Below are 19707 nucleotides of genomic sequence, written 5' to 3'. Positions count from 1 at the left end.
TCTTTAAGAGTTGATTACATTCTTCTGGTTTTTCCCAAAGAATCCAGTGACCAGAGTCACTGACAAGGTGCATTTCAATACCAGGAATGAATTCAGGCATTCTGGAGGCCATGGAGGGAGGCAAAGCAGCGTCCTTTTCGGCCATAACCATCATAGCAGGCTTGCGGATAATAGGGTCTAACCCTTTGCATTGTACATAGTTGTTATGAGTTTGCTTATACCAGTTCAATCCACCACGAGCACCACGCTTCTTGTATTGTTCAACATAGTAATTCATGACAGTTTCGGGGATCTTTTCATGTCGAGGTCTATCTTCGCGTCCTTCGGCTAGTGTTCCTTTAACGGGATCAGTCAATGGTTCTTTCATGTCACCGATGGGACGGAAGACACGGCGAAAGAATTTGGCAACGTTGTTGTTTATATCTTGCTCAGCCTCAGGTGTGACCAAATAGAGTTGATATTTAAAGTTTGGGAAAGTCTTTACGATCTCTTCCAAGGTAGTAGGATGTTGTGCAGGAGGAACATAGGGTGTACAGAAACTAGCAAGTGCTTTGACGCGTTCGGGATAGAATTGGCCGAAGCGCCAAGTGACAGCTCCTCCCCAATCGTGACCAATGACAGTAACAGTGGGTATTTGAAGATGGTCCAGAAGGCCGGCCAAATCCTTGCTGACTACGCCAAAACCATACTCTGCTGGATCCTCGGGAGCGTCCTAACAAAGGGATTAGATAAAAAGAAAAACTGACATATCAACTTACGGATTCACCGAAACCACGAAGACTAGGAACAATGACACGATAGCCGAGGGTGACGAGGAAAGGGATTTGTTCTCTCCAGGCAATCCAGCTAAATTGTAAAGTAATGATTGATGTTATACACGCATAGCTCAATTTCATATAATTAATGACTTACAGGTCTGGCCATCCATGAATTAATAATAAAGGCTTATCTGAGGTAGGATTTTGGTCAACATAATGTAGACGAATACCATTGACTTGACAGTATTGATGATTATAAGAAGCAGGATTGTTATGGTCAAACATGTTTTGATCAATGGAAGAAAGAAAGAAAGAAAAGATTGACGTAACGCATTTATATTCATATAAAACAAAACTGCGGAATAATCATTCTTCCCTTAATGGGTTTTATGCTTACCAAATGCTAATGGCGGTAACTTAAAATTAGATATGGTTTATTTCTTTCGTCTCTTCTACGTGTCCATCCGGGAAATGAACCCGCTTCGTTGTTTCACTTATTCCGTTTGATTTTCGTGTTGTTATTGTTATTTGGGTGCCATCAGGCTGAGATGTTGTCCGAGTAGAACTATAAGACCATTGAATGCCTGAAGGCTGTTGAGTTATCTATCAAAAGGGATGAGTTGATGATAAACTAACGTAAACTAGCATTTACTTCGTTATTTGCATTACTATTATTGCTTGGAACAATAGCATTGTTATTACTGTTGTCTGGATATCTAAATACATGCTTAAATACACTTCCAATTGTGTTGGATAATGCAGAAGTGACAGCACCCACTGCTGGTGGTATAGCATTATAACTGACAGCTGGTTGTGCTTCATTCTCTTCCCGTTCTTCCCTTACTATTTCTTCAGCTCTTCTATTCTGCTTTGATTTCCTAACTAGTCTTCTAAAGTCACTTCCTTCATAATCATCCAATATAGGTTGGCTATTTATTTGAGTATGGTTTCCGTCTATGATTGTAGTCACTGGTTCAAATAGACGATGACTCATATCTCTGAATAACGTTGAAAATGCTCCTTGCATCATAGAATTGATCATACTCTCAAATGCTTCGAAATCCTCATTTTGATTACTGCTGTTATTGTTATGTGGCATATTTTTACTTTTCGCAGTAAGAAATAAATTCTAGAATGAAGAAGGGTGCATTTGAAATATGTGATGTTTTGTGGCTGACTTCAAAAAGCTTACCACATATTCAATCAGCGGTTTTCTTAGGGAAGAAAAATGCCATCTAGCCGCGAGAGAGAAAGAGAGCACACATGACGCCTGTACTCCAGTTTGCCTAGACCATATCAGAATATAGCTGAGAAAGCTGAACCCCAGTTTACACATTAAGAGCTATTTGATGAGCGAATGAATTGTGGGCCTTTCGGTTCGAAAAGAACTTTGCAAATGCTAGGCCGATGATTCAGGATATTGTCTCTTGAAGCGATGTTGAGGCAGAGATCATGATACTTTGCATGCATTAAAACTTAATAAAATCTCTTTTTTTATTCATTTATAGCTTCAAAAAGATTGGCAGCCTTAGGCTTACGACCCAATTGCATACCTTTTGGTTTTGAAGTAGGTGTATCCACATTGCTTTCCACAGGACTATATAATCATTAATTTTCTCTACTTCATTTATATATCATTATTACCTGTAGCTCTCTTTTACAACACTAACAGATGTTGTTGTTTCAAATGAAGAAGAAGAAGAGAACTGACCACTGAAGCCTCCGCCGAAACCACTGTTGCCTGACTTGTAATTTCCCTGCATAAACTCTTGTCCTCTCTTTTGAGCTTCTTTTCTTTGCAATTCAAACTGTTTAGCCCTCCTCTTGAGCTCTTCCTTAGCTTCTGCTTCCTTATTCTACGCGCGCGCACACATGGTTAAAATGGTTCTATAGCCATATGTTAACTTACTTTGGCAATAATTTCTTGAATTCTTTCTTCATGGCTTTCCATTTCAATAGAACTCTTTACTTGGAACAAGTTTACGTTTTCTCTATATCCAACAGATATGATTTCATCAAAGGCACACAATAATTCAAAGGCATTGCGGAATATATCGGCTTCATCAAACGAACGACAAATGTCAGTAACAACTCGAGCAAACAAGTGAAGCGATTCAATATCTTGCAAAATATTTGACTTCAAAGAAAGAAATGAGCTACAATATAAAGATGATAGTCATTATTTACCTGACGGTTGGTAATCAATACAATAAACAATTCATCCAATGGCTGATAAACAAAACGAACGTGTTCATTTTCAGCAATAGTATGCTGTTGTCCTGTGCTTGTTAGTTTGGGAAAGGATGCTAATAGTCCCTCAATGCGTGAACGTGGCATCTGGCGAAATTGACGAGAAATAACAGCTATTGTAAGATGAGTTAAATAAGGACAGATGTTGTCTATATAATAACTTTACGTTTTCCACTTTTTGTAACAACTGCTGCAGCCAAAACAACCTATAACACTTCAATGAATTCTGAATTTTTCCTTTTATTTCTTCTCTTATTACCATCTTTATAGAACACGAGAAAAGATAGCCAATATCTAAAGAACACACATAGACAGTTGGGTGTCGACATAAAAGGGGAGCCAAAGTCACAGTATGAATGATGAATTCAATAGGCGTTTGAATCCAAAATTGTAAATCCATCTCTTCCTCCTTTCTCTCTTCTCATATGGACGGCATAAGACAAGCACTTATAACAAGTTTATTTCCTCCAGGGTCATCAGAGAAGCTGATTATCCATGTTAAAACATATAAAGATATTCAGTCCTCTGAGACAAGTAAAGACATTAAAGGAACACCTCGATATTTATGCTTATCACGTAAGTTTGGTTTGAATACATGTGTCTCTTATTCACTGTGTTTTAGAAAAAAGGAATACAATACGACTATCAAAAGTAAAAAGAAACCAGAACGGGGCATTTAGTATTGGAAAAGTATGGGCACTAGATGACATTAAACAAATTCAGATTGTCGATGTAAAAAACCAAAAGCAGTTACAGTCATATTGAGCCTTCTCACAATAACACACACATATAAAAAATAGGCTCATCAATTCTCCATCACACTCAACAAAGTATATCTGTGGGCGGTTGAAAAGAGCAAAGATAAGATGATATTTTTGGCCTTTTTAATAGATGTAAAGTTTGTTTAGTATCTTTATTTTCTTGTATATTAAACCACGAGACAGTTCTGTAGACGCTATGCCAGTCGTATGCCGAAACTTGTCAATATTGATGAATCACGTATCCTGCGATGTAAGTTGATATATATGTTATCATTAGATTCAAGAAAATTTAATATGCAAAGAAAAGTTTTGGCTGATCCTGCTGCACCTACATTAAACGATGAACCCTCTACTTCACCTACAGCCAGCACCAGCCATCTAGTTGAAACGCCTATTTCGCCTATGCCAAAGATATCTTCACCAATAACCCCTACAGTTACTTCCCCTGTTTCTGCATCTATTACAGGTACACAAGATGTAAAAGCATGAAAATAATATTAATTTTATTAATAGAGACGCACGAATCGAGAGTAAATGATGAACGTCGAGCAAGAGAAGCAAAACGAGAACGAGAAAAGAGAGAGAAAAAAGCTCAAGAAGAAAAGGGTAGAGCCATTTATATAAAAGAAGAAGAAGAAAGCTAACAAGATGATAGAGAGACAAAAAAAGGCAGAAGAGATCCAGAATAAACTAGCTGAACGTGCTTTCTTGATGAATGTAGAGGAATTATTGATAGATTTCAATTGGAAAGCAAATGGAAATGCGGCAGTGCTTGAAAAACAACTGTTGGGTGAATTACATGCGCTAGAAGCTGTAAGTCTTAATGATACTGTCTGTAGAGTACCTTGTAATATTACGTATAGGCCAATGTTCATGCTGTCATACAATCCGATGAGAGAGTAAGATCTATTGTGGATCATATCGACAAATCATTAGCTGAACTAGATAGAATGGAAAGCTGGTTATCGCTTTATGCTGCAGAGCTTAATGTATTATACATGCTATACATTGCTGAGCATACTATTAATACAAATATACATAGAGTATGGGAGATGATATACGTGAAATCGAAATACAAAATAGAGCACTTCAAATATTGAACACAAATCAGCTGGCACTCATGTCCGAGCTTGATAACTTACTTGTAAGTATTCATTACTGTGTTATGCTTATACTTATGCATAATAATAGAATGCTATTTCTATACCCAAACGATGTTTGGATAGCTTGCAATTTGATCCAATGGATACAACTGATGATGTGATTCGCATTCAAGAATCAGCAGAGACACTACAAAAGATATTAAAGACAAAGCTACCTGATGGATTACAAGACTTGGCTGCTGTACAAGAACGATTAGAGGCATATAACGTGCATGGAAATCGGTTTAGTGAACGAGTTTTCAAGTTTTTAAAGGATCAATTTGAACAACAGGTAAATAGCAAATATAACTGTACCAACTTAATTAAACCCTTTAAAAATAGGCCAGATTATATCAAGAAAAGAGAATAAAATCCTCACCTACAGGGAACAGGAAAAACCAAACACTATCAATTACTACACAACCTCATGAAACAATAGAAAATCACTTGATAAAGTTCCAAGGCTTCAACCTTTGGGAAAAGGAAATGGAGCCAAGGATGTATAATGAACTACAACGAGTGAGATAAAGAAGAGATTAATGATTTCTTTATACTCATTTTACTTTCTAGTGCTATGCTCAAGCAGTAGCGCCATTATATGAACGCGATATACGAGAACTGATTGAGACCATACGTGGTTTTTATACAACATTAAGAAAAAGGGATGTCGATGAGCTCGAGTACTGTAAGTAGAACAAACAGAAAATATATCATGTCACTCATATTTGTATAGTATTTAAACCTGAGGAATCTCGTCCTGCTCGTGCATTAGCGTATGCACCTACATTAGGTACCGAAAACTTGAAGCCACACCGGTATCGTCATATGTTGCGTGGTTCTACGGATGGCGCATCAAGTAATCGATCTAGCATTGACGAAGATGAGAAGGCTGCAGATGAGGTAAATTCACGTAATACTTGGAATCCAGTATACAAATCATATATATAGGCTTTTGGACAAATGATGAATCAAGCTATTATGCTTATTTGTAGAGAACAGAACTACATGAGTGACCTGTTTGAACTGGCGACTACACGATCATTCTTGGAACGTGGTATGGTTTACTCACAGGTACCAAACAAGGCAGACCTGTATAGTCGTCGAGACAAGATCAGAGATGTAAAAATATCAAAAAAGATTTTATCATGGATGGAAGTGATTTTCGAAACAATGGAGCCCAACATGGTTAGTCTTTTAGAATATGGTGTCAAATCTGATCCAACGTAAGTACATCATAATTGTAGCTAAAGAAAGAACTGCTTACCTTTTTTTTTTCTAGATTGGCTGTGAGCATGTTAGCTGCTGTCGAATATCAACAAGAAAAATGGGAAGGCTCTGATCAAGAGTTTGCTCTAAAAGTATGTGCTTCCTTGTCTCAGCGGCTGATGCGTATGTTTGAAAGCTTTATCAGCGACCAAACACGAATTATTGAAGAAATAAAAGTAAGCAGCAAGAAACGAAGAGGCGTTTTAAGCTTCTTCAGGACGTTCCCTCTCTTTGCTATGCGATTAGAAGTTGCAGCTGCTCACGTTCAACCAGAGTCAGCAACGCGATCTGTAGTGAATGAAGCGTATGAAAAGGTAATACAGACCATGATGGCAAGTTTAGATAGTATTGCACGAGAAAGCGATCAGACAGGAGATGACAAAGAGCAATTAAATGCAACCATAATGTATATTGGTAAGTGGAATAAAAGCAAAATAAAGAAAGACTAACAAATAATAGAAAATATGCACCATATGTACCACACCTTGCGTACAAACAAGTTACATGTCTTGGAGAAATGGATCAAGCATGCCAAGTCTCAATATGATAATAGTCTGAATGCTTATATCCGTGTCATCATTCGTCGACCACTTGGAAGACTTTTAGAATTCTTTGAAGGTGTCGAGACAATGACACGAACAAGCAGTACCCCTGAAGAGGTCTCATTCCATATGAATTACAACAAATCACAATTACGTAAGGTCATCATGATGTATCCTCCTAAAGAAATCAAGAAATCTTTGGAACAATTGTATAAGCGTGTGGATAAGCATTTTTCGGAAGAAGAAGGGCTACTACAAGTTGTTTGGCGTGGTATTCAAGAGGAATTTATTCAACAGCATGAAAGAATGGAAAGCTTGATAAGACAATGTTATCCTGATGCTGGTGTACATTTGGAGTTTACAATACAGGATTTATTAGACATGATGAGTGAATTAGCAAGGAAGGTTAACGTTTAATCATGAAGATCTTTTAATAAAAGAGACCTTGATCTCTTTCATTTTAAAATAAGATTGGGGTACAGCCAAGCGATACATCGCCAATCACCGGGGACTCAAAATGATGTTACACTTCTTTGATTTTTTTTTTTGGTGATCTGCTTAGATATCCTCTTTCCCCCCTCCCCATCAAGCTCGCTTTCCTTTTTCTCTCTCTTTTTTTTGGGGGACATGGAACAGAAACCAAGCGAGCATAAGAAAACAATTGAAGAAGTAGGCATAGATGATGCACCTAATGGTGGTAAAGCTGCGTGGTCAGTTGTATTTGGTTGTTTTTGTGTAAGTGATAAGACTTTTTTTTAAAAATTTATATTAAAAACAATAATCTCTCCCTTGTTTTCCTCCAGGGCATGTTTGCCATGTAAGTGAATGAATTGAATTATAAAAGTAGAATCACTTATTATAATATTAGATATGGAGTAAATTACTCTTGGGGTTTGTTCTTGAGGCATTATAACCAATACGTATATGTCAACCAAATGACAAAGCTTTCATGGATTGGGTCTATCTGTATTGCTCTATTTTTTATCATTGGTCCTATCAATGAATGGGTAGTTTGTAAATTGGGATACACAAAGATGCTATGTATTGCTACCATCTTATGCCCTTTGGCACTCATGTTGGCTAGTATCAGTCATGACGTAAAGCTAGTCATAGATATCATTGTAGTAGTGACTCATCGTTCATAGATCTGGCATCTGTACCTGACTCAAGGCGTCATGTTTGGTTTAGGTGCTTCATTTGTGTGGTTTCCATGTATTAGTGCTCCTCAAGAATGGTTCTCGAGTCGTCGAGGATTAGCTATTGGTCTAACTATGTGTGGATCAGGTGTAGGTGGATTAATCATGTCTAATATAAATCAAGCTGTCATTTTAGCACTTGATTACCGATGGGCTCTTCGCATCTCCGGGTTTATCACATTCTTCTTTTTGGTATTAGCAACAATCTTTGTTAGAGCACCGTATAGAAAGCAAAAGGACGAAGAAAAGAGTGTGAAGAATATGTTACTGAGACAGAAAGAGCTACTGAAAAACTTTCAGTTTGACATCTTGCTTGTGGTTGGATTTATTACCACGTTTGGCTATTTGGTAATTATACAATAGTGAAGAACATCTCTCTTACAGAGAGAAGAGAAAGAGCTTTGATCTAATGATTCGCTTAATGCAGGTACCATCATTTTTATTACCTTCCTATGCAAACTCATTGCACTTAAACCCATGGATTGGCACAAACCTGTCCGCTATTATGTCCGCTATTAACGCAGTGTCCAAGTTGATAAATGGATTCACTAGTGATCGCATTGGTCGTGTAAATGTATTATTTTTGTGTACGTTCTTATCTGGTATCTTCTCGCTATGTATCTGGACAAACGCTCATTCAGAGGCTACCATTTGGGTCTTTGCCGTCCTGTACGGTTTCTTTGGGGCTGGTTACCTTACCTTGTTTCCTGCCTCATTACCCCAAGTCGCTGGCTACGAAAACATTACTCCAGCCAATGGCCTATTATATTTTACAAACACGTTTGGTTATTTATTTGGCACACCTATTGCTTCGGCCATCATTAATCGATCACAACCTCCTAATTACACCTATGCTGCTGTCTGGGGTGGCCTCCTCATGGCCATCGGTGGATTGTTCTGCCTAGTTTTACGTGTGATGAGGGCAGGTTGGAACCCTTTGGTTAAAGTATAGATAATGGAATATATAAATATAAATTGTATTTTTAATGAAATAAAAGAAAATGTATATTTACAGCATGGCAATAAAAAATGAATGGCATATTGTGTAATCATATTAATAACTTGTTATTACATAGGCTCCCACCTTGCTTTGTTTCCACAAAGATAGTGAAAGTCTAAATCATATTTGTATATGTGCATAACTTTTAATCAAACAAAACCAAAAATAAAAAAATAAAAAATAAAAAATAAAAAACAGACCTATTGCCGTTGCTTTTTAGAAGGCGTCATCTACAAAGAAAGTCTGGTTAGTTCAGGTCAAATAATAAAACACCAAAGCTTATACCTTTTCCACTTCACCATCTCCTTGTAAAAATGATAATTCCTTTAAAGAATTTGCTAGCCTATATGAGATCAATTAGGCTTGTGTGTTATTTTAAATACTTTATAAACTTTACCAAGGATGTGCATCCAACATGGTTTGAATCATGTCCTCAGAGTCAGCTGCTCGTTTACGATTTAAATTAGGCTGAACAGGCTGCTGTTGCTGATATGAAACATGTGAAGATTGCTGCTTTTGCTTATAGGAAGCATAAGTAGGTTGCTGATACGGCTGTTGCTGATACGGTTGTTGATACGGTTGTTGATACGGTTGTTGATACGGTTGCTGATATGACTGCTGATACGGTTGCTGAGAAACTTGATTTTGTGAAGGCTGTTGGTGGTACTGCTGATGAATGACTGGTTGGTAGACTGATTGTTGTTGTTGCTGTTGTTGGGGTATATTATTTGGTTTTTCTACATGCAGTTGATTGCTGGATGATTCACAAATATCCTCCATATCTGTGGGGATGATTGGAACATTGTCATTTGGGTTTGGCACTTCATCAGGTTCAGCTGGGGAAGGAGGAATATAACTTTCCATAATATACACTGCAGCTAATACTCTACGTTCTCGATTTTTATGGTATACAACTTCGTCTGTTTCAATGCGTTGACGTGTTGTCACTGGCTCAGGGACTGTCTCAAAAGTTAACTTTGGAGGCATATGCCAAGGAAAGGTTTCGAATATATCATCAATTGAAGCATCCTATATCATGGCATCAATTGGTATAAACAGGTAATTGGATTATTTATGTTTACTTACAAAGGCGCTCCATTCATCTGGATCAGGATGATACACTCTGACTTGACATAAGTCACTTGAGAACTGAACTCTCTTTTTTGCTTTGGTTATAGCTGGCTTCGTAGACGTAATGGCGGCATTTTGTGAAACACGATCATTGTTTGTTGGCTGCATTGTTTGTGTACCATTAGACAATTGCTTATAATCAGTGACTGGTTTAGACTTATTATTAGCTAAAGGGGAAGAAAAGCAAGATTAGTGCATGATATGTTTTATATGTGTGTGCATCTTTACCATTAATGTTATTATTTATATTCATTAGAGAGGCAGTAGATCCACTTGATGCTTGTGAAGAAACACTCCAAGCAGGTGGTTGCTTTGGTACAGCAGGACGTATCCTATAACCTTTTGGCTGGCTATTGTTTAATAACCCTGAAAAAAAATTGGTGTCTTGTAACGCTTTTGGTTTAGTGACCGTATTTCTTGGAGGATCCTTATCAATGGCGAGTCTTAGCTTTGGCTTATTTGTTGATAAGCCTATCATATGAGTTTAATAAAGATAACAAAAACGCATTAATCTACGCATACCCATTTTATCATAATCATCGTTCGACGCATTAATTGAACCAGTAGAGGTGGCAGCATACATGCTATCATATGAGGTAGTACCTTTAGATGGCTGATCATATCCCATCCATTTAAACTTGAGCTTCTGTGCATGTTGCCATGCTTCTTTATCGCCCTTTATTCCTTTAATAAAATTGCTAAAGGTAGTTTTTAATCCAAAGTTCTTTAATATCTCCGAAGAAAAAGGAACAGTGTCTAGTGCCTTTTAAGATGATTAGTACGTTAGTTTTATCCACTGCTTTAAAGTGTACCTTTATAGCAATTCTAATCTGCTCGGAATCATTTGTTCTTCCAGCTTCAACCATAGCATTTTTTAATACAGTAGCCACTACTTCACTTTCACCAAGTGTGCTCAATATATTTGGTTCGTTGGTCTTGAGGAGGCAATCCATGTACTCAAAAGGAGAGGCAGTCTTGATCAAATGAAGATACATGTTTAACTCATCTTTATTTTGTATGCCATACAGATTCAACATATCTGAATCATATGGAAAAGATATAAGATAGCTATAGGGTTTACAATGAACTATGTTTACCTCCTGAATCTATATAAAAAAAATAAAGAGTTAAATCAATATTTACTGCTTTATAAACGTGTGTTTACCAAGATAAGCTTGATTACTATTATGTGTCATATTCCAAATATGATTCCTAACATAGACAAAACAAACAGATCAGTAATCCATTCAAAACAAAGCATCCTCTTCCTTTCTTTTTTCTCTCTTTTATGCAATTTGTCATAATGAAATCTCAACCTCAGCTCTATACTGCATACTTTGTAATACCCATGCAGTGACGTGATTGGATCAAATATTTACTCTATTTCAACGACTATAGCCAGAGCTCTCCGTCCTGTAGTACTCCCGGCACACTGTATGAGACTGAGAGGAAGGAGGGAAATTTTTTTTCTCATCCACATTACTACGTTTATTTTGGTGTATTTTCCGTTCACTAGTTTTAGTGCTTAATTGTTAGATATACATATCTCCTTAAAGACTTCTTTTTATCTTAAGAAAATATAAAAGGGATATATATAAATACAATGAAAGCAGATAAACTAGAGCCTCCCCTTTTAAATTTCTTTGTCCTCTATACTGACACACAAAAAAAAGCAATAAAGAAAAGAGAAAGAAGAGGTATGCTTCCGCAGTATTTGTGTATAGAAAAAGATAATATTACCGTCAAATATAAAAAATATAGTTACTGTATATGTATATTGTAATGTTAACGCAGTGCACACACGCACAAAAAAGTGGAATATCAGTATTAAGAAGTTATGTGTGCAAAGTTGTAAACAGTATAAACTATTACAATTAACAGTAAGAAATAGAAAAAAGTAGCTCTGTCGTCAGAAGTAGCTTTCTAAACTTTTATACCATATTTTATGAAAATTTTTCATTGGCTAGTCAAATGTGGCTGCTTATTCATATAAAACTCCGAACAGAGCGTGCTTTTAAAGATTTGTTTATTTATTCAAATGATAGTAAACATAAACAAACTACATTCTTTTTTTGACATAAGCATCGAGTGCTTCACCTTCTTCTGTACTACTTCCATAACCCGAATGTTTGGTTTTTCTACGCCTTGTTCTTTCTTCCCCATCACTTACACTATAATCTCTTCGCTTACGACGATGATGGCTACTAACACTGTGATATTCTTCTTCTTCTTCACCTTCTCTTATCATACCTTCCTCATCGTCTTCTTCTTCATTCTTTTCTTTTAGTCGTTTCATAAACTTTTCAAATGCTTCTTGAGCCAAGCTTTCATCATCCAAGTCTTTATACTCTTCCATTTCTTCAATCCTTGATTTAACATTATCCCAGGTATCTTCAAGCTGAATAGGCGGTTGAAGTTTCTTAAGTGCGTGTCGAAGTACGTCCATACGTTTACGTTGCCTCTTTTCATGTCTTCGCTTTTCTTCTTTCAATCTATGTTCAGCTTTTAACTGTAAATGTTCAAAGATAAACACAAGATTTTCTTGATTTACTTCAGACGTCACAGTGTCATCTAGCGTCTTTAAGTAATCATCAAACGATGTCTCTAACGTGACATCAAAATTGGCTCGTTTTAAAGCATCGTACACTAATTTCTTTTGCTGATACAACTGCTCATCAAGGTCATCAACGACATCCCAGAACATATCTAAAGGAGTCGATTCAGGAAGACCCACAGCTTCAAGATACCGTGAATCATCTTTGATAAGAGGATAAATATCTTTCCACATCGTACGTACATTAATTTTATGATTAGCAACCAATTCTTGCATAAGCTCCTATCAAGGCATGAGTAACGTATCATCAATATCTAATTTAAACATACTCTGTATCCTTCGCGAGCTTTGCGCTCCCTTCTTCTCCTTTGAGTCATTTTCTTATTCAATTCATTCATTGGTCCCTCCCATAATGATCTATTATATTCCTCAAATACAGATAAGAAATCCAGCATATCCATACCTTGAAACACTTGTTTCAAATCTTTGTTTGGTAATTTTTCCATGTAGAGCATCTGAGCTTCCTTCCATTGTGTACGGTAGGTAATATCAGGAATAGAGCGAAGTAATTGGCTGAATTGTTCCATGCTACTCTTTCGTAAATCGCGTAATTTGTCCTTTTCGGCTCGCTGCATATTTTGCACATATTCCTCAAAGTAGGCTTCGCGTTGCTTTTCACTCTTGATGCTGTTGAACACAGGATCATCGCCAAATAGATTAGCAAAAGTAGTGTAGCGTGTATAAGGTTTAATCATGTCCTTGTGACGAATAAGTAGATCCATAAAACTAGCCTTTTGTTGTCGTTCAAATTCTTCCTTTTCTTCACGTTCTCGCTTAGCTTCTGCATCTATATAGGCTTGAAAGGCTGCTTTTCGTTCACCAATTGTCTTTAAAGCGCGATAGAGTGGTTTAGTAATAATCGCACGCATGGCTTGATCCCAAGTCCAATTTGATTTTACTCCCTAATAAGAAAGGAATTAGTGTCAAGATATAGAATGTATAGGATTTATCTCACTGTTTCTCTAAGTAAGCCAAAAAATGCCTTTTCAGCCTCTTCTTTTGTATCAAATTCAGGGATAGGTTGTTCTATTGTTTGAGCCACAGGTGGCGGTGTTGATTTGGTAGGAATAATTGGTGGTGTTGGTATACTTTTCCTTAAAAAAAGAGTGAATAATCTATCTTTTTTTTTCCCTTATTTATTTGCTTACATTTCATTAGCTATTTTCCTTGCTTTTTCCAATTGTTCTTTTTTATGGATTGAGTATGGTTGATGTATATAAGCATATCCCTTTTATTTACCTTTTATTTCTGGAGGTACTTCCCATACAGTCTCTTTTGTTTTTATATTACTATAATATTTTTTACCCTCAGGCGTCGTATATTCCCTCCAAGATGAAGCCTTCAATACCTTTTCTTCGGGTGTTAATAATTCCTCGGGCTTTTCCCAAGTGCTTTGTTTCGTTATATTATTGTACCAGTATTTTCTACCTTCGGGTGTTTGATGTTCTCTCCAGACAGTCTAAAATACAATGTAAGTAAACAAATATGATTACGTCAAACAATCTTACAGATGGGTCAGGGGATAACGCAGGTGGTCTTTGCCATGGTGAGGCAGTAGGTGAGATATATGGACTGTTGCTAACAGGTGATGGTGTATTAGAAGGTCTAGGTGCAAACTATTTTTTTATATTAGCTTATTTGTTGTAATCAATAGAACATGTCACATACAGGTATGAAATTGCCTGGTGGAGGTCTATACATGTTTAGAAGGAAAGAAAGAGAAAAAACAAAAGCGATGACCCAAATAAATTTTCTTTCAGACTGCAATTGATTCGCTGTAGTTTAATCTCCGTCTATAAGAAAGGGTGAAAGTCACATCCTGAGAATGAAATGTTCACTTGTAAAGGCTACAGTGTTCGCACTTCAGACAAACGAAAATGAGATTTTTCTTTTTTTTTTTTCTTTTTTTTTTTTTACCTGCAGGTAACTTTAAGCCATCGTCTTATCGGAATGAGACGCGGCAACCATATTGGAGGTGGTGCTTTGTCATTGAAAAACATTAGAGCGATCACTGCCGTTCCATATGGATTCAGCAATGGTAAACATTTTTAGCGGCCATATCACGATTCCAAAAAATATTACATCTTTTGCAAATCAATATTTGGTGGATCTTGTATTCATCTTTGCCACTTTCACATTTTCAATATAGTAATTGTACGTTATTGCGAGTGTATCGCAGGCAGCGAAAGAAAGTGAGATATAAAAGAATACTCCTGTGTGGAGTGTCTTCTGTATGCGAAAAATTAAAGATTAAAAAAAATGGTATGTTTATTAATACGACGTGTGCTCGCCTTTGGCCCTTATAACAGCCTCCATTCTTGCTGGCATGCCATCAATATAATGTCTGCAGAGGCCTCCATCGAAGCTGTTCCATTCTCTGTTGACTCTTTCCTAAAGCTCATCGACATTCCTGACATGGATACTGTACGAACTGAGACGAAGCTTTAATCGATGCCAAACGTGTTCCATTGGGTTCAAACCAGAGCTTTGAGAGGGTTAGCCGTCAATGTGTCGTATATTGTTATCTGTTAACCATTGTTAAGTTGACTTTGACTTGTACTTTGGGTCATTGTCATGCTGAAGGTAAACTTGTGCCTTGCCAAAACCACAGTAGTCCAGTGTTTCCATGTATGTAGTGCCAAGAACATGTTGATAAACCTTAGAGTCCATAACACCATTGTAAATCTGGCATCTATACCCAGAACCCTTTGCAGTTATACAGTCCCACGTAATCAATTTGAATACTATTAAGTTTGTGCGAGAGTTTACTTGGGTAGAGAATCTATGGCTGCTATTTATATTGTTGTTAGTGTGATTATGTACCATTGTTATCAGTACTCTTATTCTCATAAGATATAACAGAGAAATTTAAAGTAGAATGTATGCTCTACTGTAAGACTATATTTGAGTTGTTATAATGATTCATATCAAACACGTCAAGAGGTACTCTTCAATTTACTAATGCGTCTCCACCATTACTCATTAACCCGCTTTATATATGCTTTGCTTAGAACGAAAACAGCTACTTACAAAGCTTAGAAAATAGAAATTTTCAAGAATCCAGACTAGCATTGGGCAAAATCGACCAAATGGTCAGGGTATGTATCAAGCACAACCATTTAATTGTATTATGTGCACTACTTTAAAGGACAGTTCTTGGCGCACTACCACGCGCACAACCATTGTTCAAAATATGACATCACGTTTTTTGTTCGGACAGTGAATTTGCAAAATAGTGACACTGTAAATAGACGAAGTAGTGTGCTGGTTGTGCGCAAACTGTACACTCGCTTACTCGACGCCTCCTTCATGCAAACATCTGGGTCGTCTTCTGCATTTTTATCTGCCATAGGGTTTACAACGAAATTATTCTCCTGAGGCTGATTATGCAAATACTGAGTGTGTGAGCTAACTGTTTCTAAAGCATATCGCTCTTCATCAATGATATAGCCCATATGCTCAGGTCTACCGTATTCATCAACTGCATTACCGTGCCCATCTTCATAGGAAATTTGAAAGCACATATTGTAATACTCGGTTTTTAATGAAAAAATAAAAAAAAAAAAAGAAGAGCTAACGGTGTTTTCATGCTTCATATACACGACAAAGCTCCTATATATACGACATTTAATTTGTCAGCAAGCGAAATCGACCAATGGTTAACGTGGCATTAGAATTTGACAAGCGCGAATTTTACCCTTGGCATCAGTGTATAACTGGCCAACGCCAGGTCTGAGAGAAGTCGATGCATACGCTGGCGTCTTGGTTGGCTTCCTAGTGGTCATGACAAAACCTGTCCTCGGTACCCCTACCAATCCTTCACCAAAACCCACGCCATCTACTGCCTCCAGATGCACCGCCGACTTATGATGCCCGAAACAATTTCAGATTCATTATCTTTCCTTTTGAATATGCTACCTTCGAAGAAACCACGCTCCTTTCAAACCGCTCCCTTATAGACCATCCGTTGGCCAGCTATCTGCACTTTTCTTTTTGAACTTGACTACCTCCATCACCAAAAGTATCCGCCTTCTCTTCCCCCTCACTAGTGTAAAATACACTTGGTCCAACATCATTTCTTCCATAACGTTTTTCCCCTTGATCCCATAAGGGTTTTTTAGTTACCATTTCTTTATTCTCTTTTGACCTGTCTCAGGCGAAGAAGATATATTATTATTATTGTGCGTCCACTTAAGGCTTTAATTATAAATAAAACTGTTTAACCGTATAACAAACGCGAGGAACCCTAGCAAATGTGTAGTTTTAAACCCTACAGATCAATCGCTTAATTACTACCTTTATGGAGACCCACTTCCGACTAGAACCTCCTTTTCTTGCCTTGAAATCCCTTTTCGTCCTGGAAGTTATCTAAATATATTCGAGCTTCTTGCTAACAACATAAACAAATTACTAGCGACCATGAATCAATTAGCTATGATTGGACTTAACCCTAATGGTCTCAGCCGACTGCTTGCTACTCGTTTTTACAAACAAATAGTCCAATCTCAATTAGAATATGGTCTTGCTACTAGCAAGGTTAGCTCTCTTTTGCTCAACAAACTGGAAGACGTTCAAAATACGTGCCTACGCAGAATATTTGGTGGTTCTTGCAGATCCTCTATAAAAGTAATGCTACAACTGACGAAGTTGCCGACTATGACAGAGCGTGCCCATATACTACAAGCTCAATTCCTCTTACGATCTCTGTCATTGCCAGATAATGCGCTTCTGACTTACTTACTTCCACATATACGCCTCTCCACAAGTCATTCACAGTGGTATACTTATCAAAAACGCCACTGTGGAAACGTTGTGCGCAATATACTGATATACTAGACAAATGATTATTAAAGAAGATACATCTGCAATACCTGCAAGACAACTTAGAACAGCGACGTACTGCACGCAACTCAAATCTGCTCTCGCTGTGTCGCCCAACAATCTCTTTGGATCCAATCCTTTGGTTACCCATAACAGGGCTAGAAAGAAGCCGATGCATACGGTGGCGTCTTGGTTTGTTGCCCAGTTATGACACTACTCGCTGCCTTCGACACACCTCACAGCTTCTTACAAAACAGCATGCCATCTATTGCCTCGACATGCGTCACCGTCTACAAATAACGAAGCCTATAACTGACCTTCTGTCCCTCCTTTTAAATAAACCTCCCACTCGAAAACCACGCTCATTTCAAACAAGATCGCTTTGAACTATCAGATGGTCCGTGATCTGCGCTACCTTGCATGAGCTTGATTACCTATACCATGAAAAAGAGCCACCATCACTACCTGACCCAAGGCAGAAACTGATCAAATGGTTATTTAATTCTTCATAGCAGTGTTTTTAACACTTGTTCCGTGAATCTGTCAGCCAAAGCATTTTTGCCCTCGAGCCCAGAGGGATTTTTAGATACTGATTCACAGCTTGAACTGGCCAGGGCCAAAACGATATAATAAAAATATAACGTGCTCCTTATGTCCTATCTATTTTGTAAATAAATAATGTTATTTTACCTTCACTGTATTTCCAAAAAATAATGAGACTGAATGCCGTGCTTTCCAAATTTAGATGCCGTATTGAAACCGTTGTAATGTTATCAGAGTAATAACAAATACAAAGAGAATATGGCTCACTATTCCATTTGACAGTAATATTAACAGGTGGGCTGCCTTGGAGTTGAAATTAACTTACTATTAGAAATAGCCCTCTTTAGTCTCTTTGTAAAAGTTTAAATTCTTTATTCGGCCTTTCCATAAAATCAGAACATGTAGTCATATTTGGCAATGCATATCCTTGAATGGTCACGATATAGATTGCTTCTATTTGATATGGTTTCTTTATCTCAGGTACTCGATCCTGAAGCTTGTTTGGAAAAGAGTCCTTTTTTTGCTTCTTTACAGCAGTTATCAAATGTCCCTCTGAGTGTTCAAAGATTCGCCAATCAAAACTAGCCTGTCCTCATGGTCCTTGCTCTGACTCGCTTGTCCTGCCCTCTCTGCTCTCTGGCGTGTACCTAGGGCGTTCCTCAATTGTCTCTTCTGACGCCCTGGGTTCTCTCAGTCCTCCGTTCCTTTTCTTTTGTTTAAACTATCCTGGGTAGCTATCGCTACCCTCCCCAGAATGCACCTTGGTGGTAAGTAAAACTAATATTAGGATATATGCATTAATACTAACATACTGTTTCTCTCTTTTTCTACATATACTCGTTATATATATATCTTTTGACATGCTGTCGTTTTATTCAAAAGTATTTTTCTTTGTCGTCTTTTTACGTAAATGATTTTTTAATTTTACGACAATATTTTATAAAATTAACGTCAATAGTTAATAAAAATACAGTAATGTTCTATTTGTCTAAAAGTATCTTCACCATAGCAACATTTCACCACTGTCGAAATGTTTACTAAGGAGAATGAGTAAGATTAAATGTTGTCAGCTTCTTTATTTAAATTACAGTCTTTTAGCAATAGCTTTTGAGACATTATACAGATGTTCTCTTGAAAAATGCGATTAAAAGGGGAAATATTGTGCGGTATGAACACATACGTTGGAACGTCAGTGTGATATGCCTTGAACAATAAAGAAATGTAGATGTATGTCCATAATGCAAACAGGATTATTACGCGGCCAATGAGAATTGAGCATGACACGTCTTGTTAGAGTATGCATAGTTGTCAGTTTCTTTGTATTATTCATTATTAGAATATAGATTTAGAGTAATTTCATACGATTAAGTATTTGTAGGGTAAATACTACATTCTTTACTCTGCTAATAAAAGGACTACAAAGAGACCTATTCTATCTACTAGTATCTTATGTTTCCGAGGTAAAACTATTTATTCGATAACATCACAAAAAAGCGAACGAATTCAAAAGAAATAATGTATCAAGGGATGTACTAAAATACCAACAGAGCAAAAATCCTCGCATTAGCACATGTATTATATATGATATCAACTTGCTCCTTAACAACAATGGCACAAAAATCAGCTGCTTTGACTTTGAAGGCAGACACACCTACATAGCACAACTGCTCAAGTGTCCAGGTT

The 19707-nt window shown here is 37.1% G+C and overlaps 10 protein-coding genes across 10 annotated transcripts; 3 read left to right on the top strand and 7 right to left on the bottom strand.

The window, feature by feature from the left end:
• Positions 1 to 37: 37 nt before the first annotated feature.
• On the bottom strand, positions 38 to 1043 carry RHIMIDRAFT_197186 (alpha/beta-hydrolase; the record flags this gene model as incomplete). Its single annotated transcript, XM_023606179.1, has 3 exons — positions 38 to 712; positions 759 to 846; positions 913 to 1043. Coding segments are annotated over 3 exons (894 nt in total), but the record flags the coding sequence as incomplete, so codon positions are not given.
• Positions 1044 to 1181: 138 nt separating this feature from the next.
• Positions 1182 to 1857, bottom strand: RHIMIDRAFT_233509 (uncharacterized protein; the record flags this gene model as incomplete). Its single annotated transcript, XM_023607975.1, has 2 exons — positions 1182 to 1361; positions 1411 to 1857. The coding sequence occupies 2 exons, from the start codon at positions 1855 to 1857 to the stop codon at positions 1182 to 1184; spliced, it is 627 nt and encodes a 208-aa protein (XP_023469612.1).
• A 133-nt stretch (positions 1858 to 1990) lies between these two features.
• Positions 1991 to 3347, bottom strand: RHIMIDRAFT_310590 (snare-like protein). Its single transcript, XM_023614674.1, has 6 exons — positions 3268 to 3347; positions 3175 to 3214; positions 2946 to 3121; positions 2668 to 2895; positions 2403 to 2614; positions 1991 to 2355 (listed from the first exon to the last, which is right to left on the bottom strand). The coding sequence occupies exons 1-6, from the start codon at positions 3268 to 3270 to the stop codon at positions 2253 to 2255; spliced, it is 762 nt and encodes a 253-aa protein (XP_023469611.1). The 5' UTR covers positions 3271 to 3347; the 3' UTR covers positions 1991 to 2252.
• On the top strand, positions 3309 to 7136 carry RHIMIDRAFT_222334 (uncharacterized protein; the record flags this gene model as incomplete). Its single annotated transcript, XM_023607455.1, has 17 exons — positions 3309 to 3322; positions 3381 to 3584; positions 3631 to 3740; positions 3809 to 3901; positions 3953 to 4019; positions 4077 to 4235; positions 4283 to 4375; positions 4425 to 4582; positions 4633 to 4758; positions 4812 to 4913; positions 4961 to 5203; positions 5254 to 5430; positions 5482 to 5596; positions 5645 to 5811; positions 5860 to 6134; positions 6191 to 6591; positions 6637 to 7136. The coding sequence occupies exons 2-17, from the start codon at positions 3434 to 3436 to the stop codon at positions 7134 to 7136; spliced, it is 2937 nt and encodes a 978-aa protein (XP_023469610.1). The 5' UTR covers positions 3309 to 3322; positions 3381 to 3433.
• Positions 7137 to 7316: 180 nt separating this feature from the next.
• Positions 7317 to 8936, top strand: RHIMIDRAFT_264450 (MFS general substrate transporter). Its single transcript, XM_023611755.1, has 5 exons — positions 7317 to 7454; positions 7523 to 7536; positions 7588 to 7816; positions 7865 to 8263; positions 8343 to 8936. Exons 1-5 carry the CDS (start codon positions 7347 to 7349, stop codon positions 8865 to 8867), a joined length of 1275 nt encoding a protein of 424 aa, XP_023469609.1. The 5' UTR covers positions 7317 to 7346; the 3' UTR covers positions 8868 to 8936.
• Positions 8937 to 9088: 152 nt separating this feature from the next.
• Positions 9089 to 9996, bottom strand: RHIMIDRAFT_54446 (uncharacterized protein). The gene has a single exon (XM_023615386.1). The coding sequence runs from the start codon at positions 9900 to 9902 to the stop codon at positions 9309 to 9311; it is 594 nt and encodes a 197-aa protein (XP_023469608.1). The 5' UTR covers positions 9903 to 9996; the 3' UTR covers positions 9089 to 9308.
• RHIMIDRAFT_264437 (uncharacterized protein) lies at positions 9498 to 11708 on the bottom strand. The gene is made up of 6 exons (XM_023611754.1): positions 11212 to 11708; positions 11144 to 11152; positions 10859 to 11085; positions 10569 to 10809; positions 10275 to 10517; positions 9498 to 10213 (listed from the first exon to the last, which is right to left on the bottom strand). Exons 1-6 carry the CDS (start codon positions 11240 to 11242, stop codon positions 9984 to 9986), a joined length of 981 nt encoding a protein of 326 aa, XP_023469607.1. The 5' UTR covers positions 11243 to 11708; the 3' UTR covers positions 9498 to 9983.
• Positions 11709 to 12006: 298 nt separating this feature from the next.
• Positions 12007 to 14379, bottom strand: RHIMIDRAFT_210996 (uncharacterized protein). Its single transcript, XM_023607188.1, has 7 exons — positions 14329 to 14379; positions 14169 to 14276; positions 13900 to 14119; positions 13809 to 13845; positions 13616 to 13754; positions 12930 to 13562; positions 12007 to 12882 (listed from the first exon to the last, which is right to left on the bottom strand). The coding sequence occupies exons 1-7, from the start codon at positions 14359 to 14361 to the stop codon at positions 12106 to 12108; spliced, it is 1947 nt and encodes a 648-aa protein (XP_023469606.1). The 5' UTR covers positions 14362 to 14379; the 3' UTR covers positions 12007 to 12105.
• A 479-nt stretch (positions 14380 to 14858) lies between these two features.
• Positions 14859 to 15447, bottom strand: RHIMIDRAFT_54398 (uncharacterized protein; the record flags this gene model as incomplete). Its single annotated transcript, XM_023615385.1, has 1 exon — positions 14859 to 15447. A coding segment is annotated over one exon (249 nt), but the record flags the coding sequence as incomplete, so codon positions are not given.
• Positions 15448 to 17079: 1632 nt separating this feature from the next.
• On the top strand, positions 17080 to 17381 carry RHIMIDRAFT_233503 (uncharacterized protein; the record flags this gene model as incomplete). The annotated part of the gene is made up of 2 exons (XM_023607974.1): positions 17080 to 17196; positions 17253 to 17381. 2 exons carry the CDS (start codon positions 17080 to 17082, stop codon positions 17379 to 17381), a joined length of 246 nt encoding a protein of 81 aa, XP_023469604.1.
• Between the last annotated feature and the right edge of the window lie 2326 nt (positions 17382 to 19707).

This window comes from Rhizopus microsporus (assembly GCF_002708625.1).
Source record: "Rhizopus microsporus ATCC 52813 unplaced genomic scaffold scaffold_2, whole genome shotgun sequence".
NCBI classification, from domain to species: Eukaryota; Fungi; Mucoromycota; class Mucoromycetes; order Mucorales; family Rhizopodaceae; genus Rhizopus; species Rhizopus microsporus.
Note: the sequence above shows the minus strand (reverse complement) of the source record. Positions and strands in the feature narration are given on the sequence as shown.

Coding starts and splice junctions, on each gene's coding strand:
- RHIMIDRAFT_310590 (XM_023614674.1), bottom strand. Junction 2,896..2,945: donor TATTGATTACCAACCGTCAG/GTAAATAATGAC, acceptor CTTTCTTTGAAG/TCAAATATTTTGCAAGATAT. Junction 2,356..2,402: donor GTTGTAAAAGAGAGCTACAG/GTAATAATGATA, acceptor ATGATTATATAG/TCCTGTGGAAAGCAATGTGG.
- RHIMIDRAFT_264450 (XM_023611755.1), top strand. CDS start 7,347: ATGGAACAGAAACCAAGCGAGCATAAGAAAACAATTGAAGAAGTAGGC. Junction 7,817..7,864: donor TGGCTAGTATCAGTCATGAC/GTAAAGCTAGTC, acceptor CATCGTTCATAG/ATCTGGCATCTGTACCTGAC. Junction 8,264..8,342: donor TTACCACGTTTGGCTATTTG/GTAATTATACAA, acceptor CGCTTAATGCAG/GTACCATCATTTTTATTACC.
- RHIMIDRAFT_54446 (XM_023615386.1), bottom strand. CDS start 9,902: ATGCCTCCAAAGTTAACTTTTGAGACAGTCCCTGAGCCAGTGACAACA.
- RHIMIDRAFT_264437 (XM_023611754.1), bottom strand. CDS start 11,242: ATGACACATAATAGTAATCAAGCTTATCTTG. Junction 10,810..10,858: donor AGATTAGAATTGCTATAAAG/GTACACTTTAAA, acceptor TCATCTTAAAAG/GCACTAGACACTGTTCCTTT. Junction 10,214..10,274: donor TATAAATAATAACATTAATG/GTAAAGATGCAC, acceptor CTTCCCCTTTAG/CTAATAATAAGTCTAAACCA.
- RHIMIDRAFT_210996 (XM_023607188.1), bottom strand. CDS start 14,361: ATGTATAGACCTCCACCAGGCAATTTCATACCT. Junction 14,120..14,168: donor CGTTATCCCCTGACCCATCT/GTAAGATTGTTT, acceptor ATTGTATTTTAG/ACTGTCTGGAGAGAACATCA. Junction 13,563..13,615: donor TTGGCTTACTTAGAGAAACA/GTGAGATAAATC, acceptor CTTTCTTATTAG/GGAGTAAAATCAAATTGGAC.